The sequence below is a fragment of the Manis pentadactyla genome, chromosome X (assembly GCF_030020395.1).
Source record: "Manis pentadactyla isolate mManPen7 chromosome X, mManPen7.hap1, whole genome shotgun sequence".
Classification (NCBI taxonomy): domain Eukaryota; kingdom Metazoa; phylum Chordata; class Mammalia; order Pholidota; family Manidae; genus Manis; species Manis pentadactyla.
In genome coordinates this window covers 15069565-15087538 of record NC_080038.1, presented here as the reverse complement: position 1 = coordinate 15087538, position 17974 = coordinate 15069565, and the positions used below count along the sequence as shown (strand labels likewise).

General features: G+C 38.8%; 1 protein-coding gene across 1 annotated transcript; it reads left to right on the top strand.

The window, feature by feature from the left end:
• Window positions 1–1936: 1936 nt before the first annotated feature.
• On the top strand, window positions 1937–17383 carry EIF1AX (eukaryotic translation initiation factor 1A X-linked). Its single transcript, XM_036912840.2, has 7 exons — window positions 1937–2159; window positions 7240–7323; window positions 9201–9304; window positions 10383–10433; window positions 12177–12258; window positions 13755–13846; window positions 16175–17383. The coding sequence occupies exons 1-7, from the start codon at window positions 2144–2146 to the stop codon at window positions 16178–16180; spliced, it is 435 nt and encodes a 144-aa protein (XP_036768735.1). The 5' UTR covers window positions 1937–2143; the 3' UTR covers window positions 16181–17383.
• Window positions 17384–17974: the final 591 nt, after the last annotated feature.

Sequence of the window (17974 nt, the reverse complement as noted above, 5' to 3'; positions counted from 1 at the left end):
GATGGATATTGTCTAACTGAATTTGAATAGTTTGAGAAAAATCCGACAAATTAAAACAACCCATTCCTGGGAACTGTTCACATCCCATGTGTTCTTTTAACAGTAGATAGTCTACAGTCGCACGATTTTGGATCACTGCAAGTTGCACTTCTCCTAATTCTTGGGTGAGTTCCGACAGTATAGATCCAGTCAAATTTGTTGTTTTACTGTATGCACAGGCCAGCTTAGATATCTCATTATATCAGTTTAATTCCTGTAACAACCCAATATGGCAAAGCTGAACTTAACCCAGGTCTCTTTAACCCCAAAGCCCAAATTTCATGATCATTTGGCACTGAAGCAAAATTTAAATAAATTTCCTAAACACCCTTCCATTCTTAATTGTGTAAATGCAAATTATTGCAAATGGGAAGAGAATCCCCAAACTTTAAGTCCCCATCACCTCATCTTTCAGTTTCCCTCTAAGAAGTGCATCTGTCATCAGTGTCCTTGGCCCTATTCATGTTTGGGGCTGAATAATGCTTTGTGTGGGGGTGGGGTGCATGTGCTGTGTGCTGCAGGGTGTTCAGCAGCATGTCTGGCCTTTGCCCACTCTATGCCAGCAGCACTCCCTCCTTCCCCAGTTGTGACAAGCAGAAATATCTACAGACACTGTCAAATGTCCATGATGGAAACCACTGTGCTCAGAGATTGTACTTATTTCTCTATTAGGTACATCCATTTCCCTAAAGAGGTAATTGTTGAACGCCTGATGTTTGCAGAAAGGTAATTTATTTAAGTTTACTCAAAAGTGAAGCTATTTGTCCTACATGGTCAGCTGTATTAGCTTTGGGGGCTGCCATAAAGTTCCACAAACTGGGGGGCTTAAACAAAAATGTATTGTCTCACAACTCTGGAGGCTAGAAGTCTGAGATCAAGGTGCCAGCAGGATTGATTTCTTCTGTGGCTTCTCTCTTTGGTGAGATAGTCACCTTCTTGTTCATCTGGTGTTCCCCTGTGTGTCTGTATTCTCATCTCTGCTTATAAGGATACCCGTCATATTGGTTTAGGGCCCACCCTAATGCCCTCATTTCAATTTAATTACCTCTTTAGAAACCCTCTTTCCAAATAGTCACATTCTGAGGTATTCAGGGTGAGAAATTCAACATATGGATTTGGGGAGGGTACAGTTCAGCCCATAACACTGAGTTGATGTCTTCTCCCTTCCTTCCTGTGTGTATTGAGCACCTAGTGTGTGCCAGGCATTCTCCTAAGTTCTGGTAATAGGAAGCAACAAATGTGGCTGTCTCTGCCTATTAAGATTTACAGTGAGGTAGGTGAAAGGGTATCTCGCTGCGACCCTCCTTACCCCAGAACGACTCAGGAGACACGGGACCACGCAAGAGATTTTATTATCTGAAAGAGAAAATGGCTGCCCCCAGAGAGAGAGGGAGCAGCAACTCGTGGGTGAGGAAGCGCGTTTTTAAGGAGTAGGGGTAGGATGTGTTCTGCGTTGGTGATTGGATCTTAAGGGATGGGGGTCTTAGCGCGCCAGATTTTGCCTTCAGTAGGGAAGACAGATATTTATAAAGTAATAAGTGTCATGCAAATATTATGCTTTGGAATGGGATGAAAGGACTCCCAACCTAACTGAGCTGGCGAAAGGACCGAGTGCAAACTGAGCTGCGAGATTAGAACTGGGCCAGCAGCTCCTACCCAAAGACGCGGGAAGTCACCGCGGAGATCGGCTCGCAGCCGCACTTCCTGAATCCGCCCTTTACCATGACGCCTGGGCCCCGCCACTCCCCTTCACGACTCCGCTTCCTCCGGGCTCACGGCCCCGCCCCCCGCGTGTGTCTGCTGCCCCTCCGCTCTAACAACGGGGTCAATCGGCCACGCCTGCGCCGTAGAGCCTGGGAGACGGGCCCGGCTCGCGTCGGGAGGCGGGGAAAAGCGGCGCGAGCAGCCGCGACGCCATTTGCTGCGGCCGAGCGTGGATGCAGGGGCTCCTCGGGAGAACTGGGTCGCGAGACTTTGATATCGTGCGGTCCCACGCGTCGCCCCTCTCGCCACTCTCGCCCCTCGGAGGAGTCTCCTCGTCCTTCGCCGCCCCCGCTGCCGTCCAGGAAGGAGTCGAAGACGCCGCGAGGCCGCCGTCACTGCCATGCCCAAGAATAAAGGTAAAGCTGCTTGGACCCCGGCAGCATGACTCCGCTCTGCCCGGTCTCCCCGGCCCTGCCCGCGGGTCCGGAGCGCCCGGGTCGTAGAGACTTTCCTCTTCGTCCTAAGTTGCACGCGGCCGGGCGATCCGGACGCGATTCTGGGCCCGGAGGAGGAGCTGGCAAGTTACTCCGGTCTTGCAGTTTGGTCACGTTGGGGTGGAGCCGACGCCATTTTTGTTGGGCCTCCTGCGGGAGAATGTGGGCTTTTGCTCCTCATTCGCGCCAGTCTGACCGCGGCGCTGTGGGAACTTGCTGGGGGGAGGGGACCTCTCTCCGGGCGGCCTGGGCTTCGCAAATGGGCGCCTTTGGTTTTCTCGAACAAGGGGAGTTAAGCTCTGGAAGCAGTTCTTAACTTTAAATGGGTCATGCCTACTTTAGTGACCATCAGGTACTCTTGCATGGGTTTCTTTATGGACATTTGTATTGAGACTGCTCCCTCTCCAATGTATACAGTGGACGAAACCTGTATGCATTTTTAAGGTTTATTTTTTAAGGTTTATCTCTATAAAGAATTTACTCAGTCCCATCCCTTTACGGGGTTGTACTCCCCCCACCCCCACCCGAACACCTGGTTCCATATTTAGCCAAGTTTACTACTTTTGCTTCAGATCGTGTATATATTGTGGTGGGAATAAAGACCTTTTACGTTTTCTGCTTTCTGAGGATAAATGTTCACAAACTATCGAACTTGAGGGTAAATTTATTTGGAATTTACAAAATGGAAGTCCTAAACTACTAGGTAGAAGCAAAACAGTCCTAAATAAATTCTGCGGCGTTGTTTAGGCTTAAGGGTGCCTCTGTCTTTTTAAGTATTCTTATACTTTCTCCAAGGAAACTACGAGTAGAAACAGGGAAAACAAACCACAAGAAGTTTCCTGTGATTATTCATTCTTGGGACCCCTGGCCTGACCCATCCTACTTCTTTAATCTTTTCTACTTAACACCTGGCTCCAGGGATTCTACCTCATTTCCTCTTTGTAGCTGTCACTACTCATTTTATCCCTGTGTGTAGTTGGGTGCAGTTCCCTCAGGGCATTCCATCTTACCGCAGAAGTCTATCCTTTTTGTAGTAGAGGTTTTGCTGCTAATTATTCTGGGAAAGGGGGGAGTGGTTTTAAAAGTCAGTTTTCTTGTAACCCATATAATCCTTTATTTCCTCTTAGATGGTAACTGGGTCGCTTCAATAGGTGTCTTATTCTCACCTTTGTTTCTAAGTCATGAGATTTCCAATTCCCTTGCTACACTAAGCTCTAAAGAGCAGTAATAGTATTTGTTTTAGTCACATTGGATTGCTAGCACTTGACACTAAGTAGGTGCTCAATAAATACTTGTTGGATTAAGTCACCTCCCTTCTTTTGTCTCCACCCTTGGGTGAATAATAGGTTCCTCTTTGGTTCCAGGGGGGTAGGGCTTCTACATTAAATCACATCTAGTTCACTAGCCTCCTTTAAAGTTCATTCCATTACATGGCAATACTATAGAGAGGGGGATGATCAGGATATGTTTAGTTCTGGTAAATTGACAAGCATTGAGTCATTCTTTTATAAATAACATTTGAGGCATACAAAAAATATAGGTAAAGTGATGAGCACCTGGGAATCCATTACTCTGAACCTGGGAGTTACATGGTGAAATCAGTTAAAGCCCTTTGTATCCCCATTCCCCTCTCTGGAGGTAATCACCATTCTGTATTTGGTGTTTTCCATTCCTATACATGTAAAGCCAATCTTGTTATCCTGCTTAGAGGAGCAGTACTTTTTTAAAAAATTTTTTACTAAGGTATGATTGATATACACTCTTATGAATGTTTCACATGAAAAAACAATGTGGTCACTACATTTACCCATATTATCAAGTCCCCACCCATACCCCAGTGCAGTCACTGTCCATCAGTGCAGCAAGATGCCACAGGTCCACTGTGTCCTTTCTCTGTGATACACTGTCCTCCCCGTGATCCCCCACACCATGTGTACTAAACATAATACCCCTCAGTCCCCTTCTCCCTCCCACACCCCTCCCCTTTGGTAACCACTAGTTCATTCTTGGAGTCTCTGAGTCTGCTGCCATTTTGTTCCTTCAGTTTTGCCTCATTGTTATACTCCACAAATGAGGGAAGTCATTTGGCATTTGTCTTTCTCCGTCTGGCTTATTTCATTGAGCATAAAGTCCTCCAGAGGAGCAGTACTTTTTAAGACCCCTGAGTTTTATGAGATGAGGTTTACTAATGGAGAAATAAATTCACCTTTATTTGAGTTTTTGTTTCTCTTCATTGGAAAAGCCAGAAGCCCTGTGATTATAATTTTAGTGGTGGTTAACACAAGTAAGGATATAAATTGCTATAAACTGTGTGATGGACTTTTGTTTTAGTCTGATTCTTATCAGCTTATTTCCTCTAGAATCCTCCGGATTCTATCAGCTTATTACCTCAAGAAAGAGGGTATCCTTTGGTCCACTCATGCAGAACATTTGGCATAAAGTGCTCCCTCACTTTGAGGGAGTTATACTACCTTCACTTTGAAAATCACCACTGCTTTAGGAACGGATGGACTATTCTTGACTTACTCATTCAAAGAATTGCCCAACTTGGGTATATAACTCAGTAAACAAAGCAGGTAGGATCCTGCCCTAATGGAGCTTTCACTCTAATTTGAAAATCTGATTTGATTAGTGGCTTAAAGCAGGAGATACTTTTCCTAGGAAATTAGTTTTGATGTGCCCTAAGAATGCCTTAAAAGCTGAATTCAAAGGACTCTGGGTGGGTCAGGAAATTTTAGAAACCAACCTAACAGCACTGAGCAATGTGAGACTGCCCCCAGGACAGATTAAGTGCACCTGATTCAAGAAGTTAAGTATCTGCCTTTGCAGTGGTCAAGTACAGATTGTTTATTCTGTTTGAGCTGTGAACCTTGAGATGCTTCAAGGTTCTTCCCATGAGTCCCTTAGTATCACTACCACTTATAGCCTGTCTCCCACCTTTTATATATCTTGGCTGCTAATGTGGTATACGTTCAGGAATGGGAACAGAATTCTGTGGAGAGATACCCTAATATGGGGGCTGAGAATAAAAACGATGACTAGGTTTGAATCTGGTCACCCCTGTTGACTGACTGTTACATTGAATTACTTCTCTGAGCTGCAGTGAACTGTTGGTAGACAGAGAATAAATGACTTTATAGGGTGATTTTGACATGTAAATGGGTGACATCACTGAGTGGTGAAGAGCATAATCACTGAGGATTCAAATCCCAGGTCTCACTTCACCAAATACAGTCTCGCATAAGTCACTTAACCTTTGGAAAAACATTATTTCATGTGAAATAAAGACAAAATAGTACCTACCTCATGGGCATAGTTTTGTGAGGGGGACATTGAAAAGTCTACTTGAAGCATGACATAGGGGAAGAGAAATACTGAGGGGGGTATTGGTGTCATGTTTGCAGATAGAGAGATTTAAATTCTTTAAGGTAGCGATGTTACTACTAACAGAAACAAGGGTGTTGATGAAGGAAGGACCAGCTTTGGAAAAGAAAGTAAATTAAGTTTTGAATAAAACTGAGCTTGAGGTAACAGCCCATTCACTGGAAATGTATTGAGCCATTAGAAGTATAAGATCAGTGCTCAGTTGAGATAGTGGACTGAGATGTAAAATTGGTAGCAAAGAAGGGACAGGTGAGAGGAAAATAAATTGTCCCCATGGTCTGGATTTTGCTGATTGTATCCCTGTTGCACCTTGCTTTTTATTGTTTTTCTAATTGACTTCTTTTAGAGCAGTTTTACATTTACAGAAAAGTGAGCAGAAAGTACAGAGTTCCCATATACTCCCCTGTCCTCTGTTAACATCTTGCATGAGCCAGTACAGATGCATTAAGTCATGTCCATAGTTTACATGAAGGTTCATTCTTTATGTTGATGTATGGGTTTTGATAAATGTGTACTGATGTGTATCTTTCATTACGTTATCATACAGGTAAATAGTTTTACTGTCCTAAAATCCCATGTTCTACCTGTTCATCTGTCCTTCCTCCTTTTCTCAACCTCTGATCGACTACTCATCTTTTTGCAGTCTCTTAACAATATGCATTTAAGGTTCCTCCATGTCTTTGCAGCTTAACAGCTCATTTGTTTTTATTGCTGAATAATACTCCATTGTATGGACATACCACAGTGTATCCATTCACCTGCTGGAGGACATTTTTGTTGCTTCCAAATTCAAGCAATTAGCACCTTGCTTTGTAACTTCAGATACCTTGCTGAATGTATCCTAGAGCTGTAAGAAAAAATTCAAACTCTTAGGGTTGCTGGAGTTCTTGCTTTCCCTCTACCACCACAAAATCAGTGTGTCCCACTCCAGTAGGTATAGCTTTACCTTCCCCTTCTTTTCTCCCCTCATTTCCTACTTGCACTCAGACCTTTTGTGGGGAGGTCAGGTACAGGAGAGACAGGGAATTTTTTTTTTTTGCTATCATTAATCTACAATTACATGAAGAACACTATGTTTACCAGGCTCCCCCTCTTCACCAAGTCCCCCCCCACACCCCACTACAGTCACTGTCCATCAGTGTAGCAAGATGCTGTGTAATCACCACCTGAGACAGGGAATTTTTATAAAAATTTATCCAGACCCATTGTATCTCCCATCATGGCACATGTGGGCCACTTTAGAAGTGGTTCCCTGAACAGCATACTCAACCAAATAGTCATTATCTGTATTATCCAGGGCAGTTTGGTTATTGAATGCAGATGTATTCAGAAAAGGAACTTTTTTATTATATACTTTTATATAATATATCCTTTTGGTTTGTTTCTGTTTTATGTCCAAAATTTCCCAAAAGAAATTTCCAAGAAGGGTAGGGGAGTAATGATATGTATATGTTTAATATGATTGGACATTGTAAATTTAGTATGACCTGTGACCAAATGAGTTGAATTTTAAAATTTAAGTGATTTTTTAAAAATGTTTTTTAAGCCTTAATTTCATTTAGTTTCTTTTCCTAATGTTTTGCAAATAATGTCTGTTTCTTTCTTTAAAAACCATTAGGTAAAGGAGGTAAAAATCGACGCAGAGGTAAGAATGAGAATGAATCTGAAAAAAGAGAGCTGGTGTTCAAAGAAGATGGACAAGGTAAGTGTTTTCATAAGTTAGCTTTCTTTTTAGTAATAGTTTTTTAAATTTGGAATTTCAGTTTCTAAACATAAAAGATTCTCTTCATAACCCTGAGCAACTATTCACATCTTCCTTTTTTGCCCTTTTCCATTTCTCATACCCCGCACTTCTCTAGAGCCTTCCTTTGTTGATCATTTCTTGGTGTACTCAGACTGCAATGATAATTGGTGGCATTTCTGAAACCCTGTAGGTTTTGTTGTTTCACATGAACAGTGATGCTATAACTAAGAATGAATTGTGCAATTCAGAAGGAATTAAGCCTCAAAAGCTATGATTGGCAATTCCATGATTTAGTAGACCTTTTTTGATAGTAAATGGTGCTATATAGTTTATTCAGTGGACCACAGATATTTGAGGGATGAATCCAAGGCCTTTTATTCACTTCTCCAGTGCCATTAGCATATAATTTCAAAGGATAGAGTAACATGAAAGTGAACAACTGACCTTTTCAAACTGATTGATTCTGTAAGTGCCAGACCAACATAGCACTAGTTTCCCGTATCTTTATTGTAATTTCAAACCTTCAGAAAAGTTACAGGATTAGTACGGTGTACTCCTTTAAACCCCTTGTGTCTCTGTGTGTGTTTCCTGAACCATATGAAAGTCAGTTGCAGGCATCATACTTCCATCATGTGTCTCCAAAGAACAAATATATTTTTCTACATAACTACAATAGAATTATCACACTCGGGTAATTTAACATGAATCTATTATATATCTAGTATATAGTCGACATCACATTTTTCCAGTTATTCCAATAATTTCCAGCACTTGGTAACCAAGAAATTTGATTTTCTTTTTATAGACCTCTGGTGGATTTGTTCATGCAGTGCATACATAAGTCACTAAAAGTGCTTTCTGGCTAAAAGAACTTTTTGTTTCTTAGCCTTAGTCAGCCTTACCTCCATTAAAAGTTGACTTTATTTTGACCACCATTTTTTCTTTTTCATATTTTCCCCCTACTTTGGAAGAGAGGCTGCCTCTGAACTGACCAACCGTGTTGAGGCACTGTTGTCAGGGGGAGCTAGGTTCACTTGCAGTCTGAGTAACTCCTTCCATGTGTCAGTCCCACAGTTGAGCCTTTCAGAGTTATGTCCCAGTGTATTTACAAATTAGTGGATATCCTCTTAAGGGGTCAGTCTTACGTACAACTTGAGTGAGCTGAAGGTTCTGAAGTGATGCACCCCTCCTCTGGTAACAACAGAAGAGATAGGCCCCTGTGCAAGCTATGCTCCTACTTGCCCTCTTTGCTTTTCAAGTGGCAGTGAGACCTGGTGGCTTCCTGGGTTCCCTTGGGAAGGTTTGATGAGAAGTTTGGCATTTTGCTTGAGAACATCTTTCTGGGTTCACAAAAAATTGAGAAAAATCACTAGGATACTCTAATTTAACAAAGACATTATTAACATTTAATCTGCTTTTCTTTGTGAGGTGTAGCAAAAATTGTGTTGAGATTAGCCTTGAAAGTTCCTTAGGTAAAGCAGAGCCAAAACTGGGCAAGGATCCAATGTGTAGCGCACATTTTGGAACAAGCCGCCTTGATCTCTAAAAGTAGAACGTACAGTCATAAAGCTAGTAGTCTATGTACTTACTCAAAATGAATAGGTAACAAAAACATAACTGATAGCAGAGACAACATGTCATAGAAGTGGCATTTAGAGTCTTGGTTCTGGCTCTGCCATGAACTAGGTCTGTGTTTATCACTCCCTTATACCTATTTTACTGATTATATTTATTCCCAACTGATAACACCAGTTGTGTTGTAGTCAGTTTATATGGACTTGAAGGTTGTTTTTATGAACACTTGATCAATATCCCATACCCTTTTCCCTTTCCAGAGTATGCACAAGTAATCAAAATGTTGGGAAATGGACGATTAGAAGCAATGTGTTTTGATGGCGTGAAGAGGTTATGCCACATTAGAGGGAAATTGAGAAAAAAGGTTGGTATGGAGATTTGTTTAACTTTAATATAAAATTGTGATCAAGGGGGAAAAATGGCTCTGTGGTTTCTACGGACCAAGAACCTCATTTTTGTAAGTTCCCCAAAGATTTCAGTAGAACAGTGATTTATTTACCTACTCTGAGTCAAAACAGCAGGATCCTTGATGGTAATTTTATAGATTCTATTTAAAGGTTCATTTGCATCACCTGTGTTACATTCCTTCCAAAAATATTTAACCTAAATCTACTCATGAGGATATCAAATCAAACTCAGGGACACTCTGCAAAACGAGTGGCCTGGCTCAGTACAATGGTAGTGTCATGAGAGGAAAAAAAGGCTGGGGGTGCTTTTCCTGTTTAAAGGAGATTAAGGAGACCTAATGGTTACATATAATGGGTGGACCTTGTTTGGACTCTGGTTTAAGGGTGGGAGCAATAGATGTAAAAGGGTATTAAGAAAATTTGAATATGAATTCTGTTAAGTAAGTGTTGTGTTGTTAAATTTCCTGAATCGTGATCATGAGTGGGCTGCCTGGGAAAATGATTATTTTTCCATCACAGTAGGTATTCAGGAAGATTTATTGATCAGGTTAGTTAAAAGTCCCTCCAACTCCGATTTTATGATTAAAAATATTTTTTTTGCTTTGTTAATTCATGTGTTCCCCAGGGGAGTCTGCTAACAGGTTGTATATGTGGGCATGCAGGTAGAAGGAAGAGAGAGAGGAGGGAAATAAAACCACGTTTCTTTTCTTCTATTCTCATATGTAGTGGATGGATAACTAACCAATTGGAATAATTCATTATTAAAAATTCTTTAATTTCTAAAAAAATCATCATTCCTCGAGTTAAGCCGTCAAGTAGTTAAATAACATAGTTTTTGTTTTTAACATCACAAATTACAGAGACTACTTGAAACAGACAGACTCAGCTGCTTAGTATAGTTTTTTTTTTTCTTCTAAATGTAGGTACTTCACCCATGGTTAGGTAAATAGTGTGTTTATTTTATGGGAAGACTGACTCAGCATTGCTCTTGATTCTGTGTTTTAAATAAAACATGCAGTGACTTTTCTCTTACAGGTTTGGATAAATACCTCAGATATTATTTTGGTTGGTCTACGAGACTACCAGGTAAAATAATTAAAATTTTATTGTTCATTTGCTTAAATTTGATGAGCTCTTGATTCTTAGAACCTAAGTTGTAACTATATTTGACCACTCCAGTCCTGTTTGCTGCTCACCATTGTATTGGCAAATGTTTCTCATGGGCCAGTTAGGTCTTAAGGCATTGTGCCAGGTACCCCAGGGATTATAGTTCCCAAATGCCAATCTGTGGGGTCCACATTTTTGCTGTAGAAGAAATACAGGCAATGAATTTTTCATGAAACTAAATGGCCCTTTTTCCTTTTTTGATATTTAAAAAGTTCCCTTTTTTGGAATGAGTGATATTTTATAGTGGTGGTTTTGTTAGTGTTCTCAGTTGCCAAAATAAAAACTGTAATCCTAGGTTGGACCTCCTGCCCCAATTTATTTAATTAATTATTTGTTCATTTCATATGTCTTGAAATCAGAATCTGGAAACTGTTCCTCTAGGGGAATGCAACTGATTTAGTCAAGTTTCCCTCTTGAAAAATGCTATGGCCCGGTAGTGGAGACAGTAAAACAGGCACATAAGTGATTAGAGTACAAACCATGATAGAAGCATGTGTGCTAAATTTAGATGAGCACTTTGGGAAGAAAATGATAGTTGTCCATCACGGTCTCAACCTGGAGACTCTACTGATTGTAAATCTGAAATCCGTTTGGTGTCCACATGTTGGGACTCCACCATGTGTTTAATTATACTGTGAGAGAGAATATTTTTATAACCTTAATTGTATTTTTATTTTTTTATAATACATAGTCCAGAATAAAGAATTGAAATCAGTGGTTCTCAGCCATGGGTGTGTCTTTTCCTCTGGGGACATTTCTGGTTGGTACATACAGCTGGTGGACAGCGCAGAGCTACTGGCATTGATGGAGGCCAGGGGTGATGCTGAGCATCATACAGAGCACAGGGCAGCCCCTGCAGCAAAGGATGATCTGGCTCAAGGTTGAGAAAGCCCGCTTTGAATTCACACTATCTTAATGTCCATTTTCTTTTGATCTTAAAAATAACCCCAGAAGTAGGAAGACTAATTAGTCCCTGTTTGACAGGTGAGGAAACAAAGGTTTTGACAGCAGGTACAAAGAACTTTTCGAAATTGAAACAAGGAGCTTCAATCCTTATTTCTTCCTTAACTGAGGCAAATTCTTTTCAGATGGAAAAGTGAGTGTCTTAAGGCAGTAGTTTTTGGTGGGACATTGGCATCAGAAGCACCCAAAGGTCTTTTAAAATAACAAATTCATGAGCTTCACTGCACATCTCCTAGTCTGTGTTCAAGAGGTGTAAAAGCTCCACAGGAAGTTCTGGTCTGTTGGTGCCCTGAGAACCACTGCTACCTGGAAAGGCATGTTCATTTCCTTAGGTCATTTATACCAGGTTCAGTTTTTGAACAGTGTTTAATCACCCTATATATAAATTGTCCCGGGGAATTTCTGTAGTTCGAAAGATTTCTAATCAAAGAGTAACGGTAAAGAATCTAAAAGATTTTATCTACACTATTCTCTTGTTGAAAGTGAGATGTCTCAGTACCTTCCCTAAGCTTGTTGAATGCTAGTTCTTTACACTGTGTTAAACCTGAGGATGTTTTTCAGAGGGTAGGAGAAAACAAAAAAAAAAGGACTTTATAAAAGAACTGTAAGATTTAATTTTTAGCCAGTTTGTAAGTAATTTATGAAATAACATAGTATTTTGGCATACTTAATTCTGAAAGTTATTTGTCTATTTTTAAGGATAATAAAGCTGATGTAATTTTAAAATACAATGCAGATGAAGCTAGAAGTCTGAAGGCATATGGCGAGCTTCCAGAGCATGGTAATGTCCGAGTTATTATCAACCTCATGTTGGGCTTCGCTTTATTGGGCTTTGGGAACACTGTGTTGTGTTGTGTTGTTTTTTGTTTTGTTTTACAAATTGAAGGTTTGTGGCAACCCTGTGTGGAGCAAGTCTGTTGGTGCCGTTTTTCTAGCAGCATTTGCTTGCTTCATATCTCTTCATATTTTGGTGACTCTCACAATATTTCAAACTTTTTCATTATTATATTTGTCATGGTGATATGTGATCAGTGATTATGGCTCACTGAAAGCTCAGATGACAGCATTTTTAGCAATTTTTAAAATTAAGGTATGCACATTGATTTTTTTAGTCATTTTGCTGTTGCACAGTTAATGAACTATAGTGTGAACATAACTTGTGTATGTACTGAAAATCCAAAACACTAGTTTGACTTGCTTTATTGCAATATTTGCTTTTTTTCTCATGGTCTGGAACTGACCTCACAGTATCTCCAAGGTGTGCCTGCCTATACTTCAGATAGTTTAAGAAAAAACGTAACTGGGATTCTATTCCTAATAAATATATTTTTGGTGAGGAGTTATACTTCATAACCCCTGGAATTCTGCATCATACCAGTCAAAGGAATAGGTTTGTTACAGTATTTATTTTAAAATTCCTTTCTCAAGAGACCGTCAATGTTCCTCTACTTAAAATGTGAAGCAAGGACACTAATTAGGTACTGTTGTTGATTTTTAGAAAAAAGTCAGATTTCAGTTCATCTCATCCTGGTATCATAGTATTCAGTAGGATTTTCTAAACCAACATTCTTTGTTATCCTTCCCATGTAAAAGTGTTACACATTCTTAATGTAGAAAACTTCAATGAAACAAAAGTTTAAGTCCCTCCATAATCTCATCAAAGGGGAAATACACTTTACATACTATTTTCTAAGCTTGCATTTTTCACTTGGCAATTTTTAAAATTTTTTGGCTGTGTTGCTTGTTATGTAAACACTATGATTTTAAGCATGAAAATCCTGCTGAAATTACTTGGCATATCTAATGTAGGAAATGCCAGTATATCTGGGAATAGGGCCAGCAATTCCTTCCATTTTTTTATTGCTTAGGGACAATCATGATTTGACCCAATCATTCTGATTAATGAGTCTTACCTGATGATTGGTGAGTTGTTGTTAGCATGTGCTCAAACCTTTTTTGAAGCATCTCTGGAAGTTGTAATAGCTTTAGAATTTGCATAATTAGAGCTTGCCTTACTAAAATTACCTTTGCAAATGAAAGAAAGTTACAGCACAGATACCTTCCATCTTGACTTTGCAGTAACTTTGAGACTTTTTTGTATGACATACTGTTCTATTTGGGTAGAACTTAGGAGAATCTTACTGAAGTTACAAGTTTGACTTAGAAGAGTCTCCTTATAGTTCAACATTTGATAGCAGGTCACTTCTTTTAATGGGCAGTAATTTCAATAACATCTTGGTTATATAATTAATATCAGTATATTTGTTATTTCTTTAGCTAAGATTAATGAAACTGACACATTTGGTCCTGGAGATGATGATGAAATCCAGTTTGATGACATTGGAGATGATGATGAAGACATTGATGATGTAAGTAGATATACCTTGTATTTTTCATCTTTGTGTGTGTGGATTATCCACAGAGAAACTTAAGAGTGTCTAAAAAGATAGCTGTTAAGAAATGTAGCAGGCAATTGTGAGAAATTCGAGCTTAAAGAAACATGCCTTCTCTTAGAATACTAGTATGGTAAGAAGAATTTTGTTTGAACAGATTGATATGAAGCATTAGAATTACAACATACATTAGAAGTGTTATTAAAATCGAGGCCTTTATGTTAGTTTAATCTATTGGATGGGCACTATTGGCAAACTCTTGGTTTGGAGTTGGTGTTTCTTTTGAGGAAAATACATTGTTTTTCCTAACAGTAAAACAGTGATGCTTGCAAGAGTAAATGCCTCATTGCCCTTCTGCTGTCAGAACATTTAAGTGAAATCCAAACTTAATTTTTGGCAATAGAAATTTACTTAATAATTGGAGTATGTGATAAGTTGCTCTTAACACTAACTTGAGCTCTTCTCTTCAACCCCCTTTAAATAAAAATGTAGTTCAGAAAGCGCCTGTGTGTATGAATCTTTAAAACAATAGTACTAATGTTTGATTTGACTCAAAGGTGAGGTGGTAGTTTGCCTAAAGCAGTTGTTCCTGACCAGAATGGTGCAACTGAACTACCAGAGCTTTTCAAAGGAAAAAAAAGTTGGTCTTGGGAAAGAATGAATTTTAGGCATCACAAGTGAGAGCCACTACCATTCTACACTTAACATTTTTCTGTACTGATTTATCACATATCTATGTCTTTATCCATCAATCTGTCTTATATTTTGATACATCTCCCAACCATTTAGAGTACTTACACCATAAATTAAAGCAAATTTGAGTACATACCCCAATGTGTATATGCATTATGAATTTTTAAACATACAGTACCACTCTTCTAGTGCTGTATACATTTTAAAGCATACCCCAAAATAAAAAATGAAAAGGTTTAAAAATAACATTTTTTTTAATGTACCTCCTTTAGAGACCCTGAACCAGAGGATTCTTGTGACTAAACTGTTAATATTACTTTGACAGGAAGTTTATCAAATGATATTCTGTTACAGGAATTTCACATGGAGCAATTGTGCTGTAGATTTAAGGGGTGATCCAAACATTTTCACAGTCGAACTGGAGTAAAAGCCCTCTTTAGGAAATTAAGAACCTAACCAGAGAACATGCCTGACTGTGAAGCCACCTACAAAAAGGTGATGGGTTGAGGATCTAGACAGGGTTAAGATGTTCTAAGAAAAAAGTTTTGAGTCTGCCCAATGCTTTCTTAGAACTGGGACCAGCAGACTGGCAGGGAAAAAGATGGTAAAGACAGTGGTTATTGAAGGAATTAGTTATCTTGAACATTTCTGCAGTTGGTTTATAGATCTACTAAGCTACATTCTTAAAGCCAGGAGGAGAATCTGGTCAGTATCACACTTGTCCCTTCCTTAAATAAATAATGCTCTTCCATGTCTGTTACCACCCCCAAAATAAAAAAGTGTCGAATTACTAGCACAAAAGGAAGGAGACACTAAACTCTATTAAGAATATTTTGAATGACGTAGCACTGTTTACGATAGCCAAGATAATTGGAAGCAACCTAAGTGTCCATCAGTAGATGAATGGATAAAGAAGATGTACATATACACAATGGAATACTATTCAGCCATAAGAAGAAAACAAACCCTACCATTTGCAACAACATGGATGGAGCTAGAGGGTATTATGCTCAGTGAAATAAGCCAGGCAGAGAAAGGCAAGTACCAAATGATTTCACTCATTTGTGGACTATAACAACAAAGCAAAACTGAAGGAACAAAACGGCAGCAGACTCCACAGACTCCGAGAAGGGACTAGTGGCTATCAAAGGGAAGGGTTTGGGGAGGGAAGGAGAAAGGGATTAAGGGACATTATCATTAACACGATATAGGTAGGTCACAGGGAAGGGATTATAGCATGGAGAAGACAAGTAATCACTCTATAGCATCTTACTATGCTGACGGACAATGACTGCAGTGGTGGGGACTTGATAATATGGGTGAATGTTGAAACCACAGTGTTCATGTGAAACCTTTATAAGATGGTATATCAATGATACCTTAATTTAAAAAAAATAGAATATTCTGCATAACATATGACATGAAGGGGATTGTAAAGATTTACTGGCAGCAGATCAGAATTGAGAAAAACCTGGTGTGCAGAATTTCCTCTTAAAACTAGATTGGTTTCCAGATAGCCTAAGGGGATGCAAGTCCCCCTTCTGTGTGGTGGACTGCTGCCACAGATACAGGACTTCTTTTGTTTGATCTGAATGTTCTTTTCCCTTCCAGATCTAAATTGAACTCAACATTCTACATTCCAATTTCTCTGAGGATTGTTCAACAATTTGGATTTTGGCTATGACCTGATAAGAAGATTAAAATTTCATTAGCTTCAGTGCAATTTGTTAAAGCAGGATGATTTGTTCCTAAGGTATTTCTTCAAAAACCAGTAATGCTGAACCCTTTTAAGTGAAATGTTAAGCCCACTTTGTTCTTTTGATGTATTGGAGGTTATGGATGAAAGACCACTTGTAAGTTAATGGATGTTTTGAATAAACCATTTCCTCTACATTCATTATGGGTTATGATTAAGCCCTAGGTTTGATAGCCTGTTGACTGTACAGTGGCTTTCTATATTTCCCAGTTACCTAGATGTTCCCTTGAGATTTTGGTAAACTTAAGGGAGGCACAGATCTGCATTTGAAGTAAAAATTGACTGGGTCTGTTTTTCATATTTTAAGTAGCATGTGACTATTTTTATACTTATTTTGATATCATATTCTTTTCATGACTTTATTTTGCCACTGTAAACATACAAAAAAAACCATTTCCAAATGCAGTTTTTAGAACCTTGGTTTTAGTAGCAGTTTTGCATTATTAAGGTTAGTAGTTGCAGAAATCCAACACTAGGTAGGACCCAGTTGTCTCAACATTGGAAGTATTGATAGAATTGTTAACTTTTTTTTTTAACTTAACAGTGTATAGGAAATTTCCCAAACAAGAAAAGATTGTTTTGATCATAGGTATGTATGTAGAATATTTTTTCAGAACAAGAAGATTGTTAAAAGTGTCATTTCAGAATTCATACACATACAAGCTACAATTTTAAGTGCTTTATAAACACTTAAATTGTGTGTGAATGAAACTTAATTTCATAACAATCTGTACAAAGCAAACCTTTTTTTAAGTTATCCCAAACTGGGGAAAGAGGAGGAAATAATAACTTAATGAAAGATGGTCTTTAATTTCTGAATGGAAGAGCTACAGCTGAGAAATATGATAAAAACAATGTCATGCTGTGCAGTATATTATACCCTTATTTTGTGATTAGGACATATTTTGTTGTGTGTACAGATTTTTTTGTTTGTATCTTACTGGAAATTTAGGTTTACCTTTCCTTAGTTTTTCATTATCAAGTCTACTAAGGTGAAATTAAGGGCTGGGTTTGTTGGACCTCATAAGCCACATTAAAGTTGTATGCAACTTGAAAAGAAGTGATCCGTCGTGTAGCTGTGAAGTTTTTATTCTACTGGTCTCCAGAGAACATTTCAGTAATGAAAAGTAATAGGCAAAGGGACATAAACCTTCACGTGGCTTCAGAAGAACAAGCAAATCTCTAATCTCATGCTTAGTATAATTTCCTTTCCTAAATGGAGACTGGGATCAAAGTCTAAGGTACTTTAAAACATTATTAAAGAATAGAAATTAAGTGTGGACAGTTGCAGTTCATGTTTCTTTTTCTGAGAGTTCCTCAACAGTTACCTAGGTGGAATGTACCTGAGACTATAGGCTTGTTTTTAATACCTTTTTAAGAAAACCTTCCTTGAAGAATTGACTCTCATTATCTTGATCAGCAATCTAAACCTAAGGTATTTTGGCTTCTGTACATAAAAATGCTTGGCTGTATTTGCAGTATATATAGGTCTGTCTTCCATGTTATTTTACCAAGAATTTTTTAACTCTACAGTCCATGGTAGGAATGGTGCAACTCAAACATGTTTTCTATTTAACCTCCTCTAACTAAATGGTTTGTCTAAAGATTCTTTTAACTATCAAAGCTATGGCCCAATTCATGTGCTTGCTAGTGAC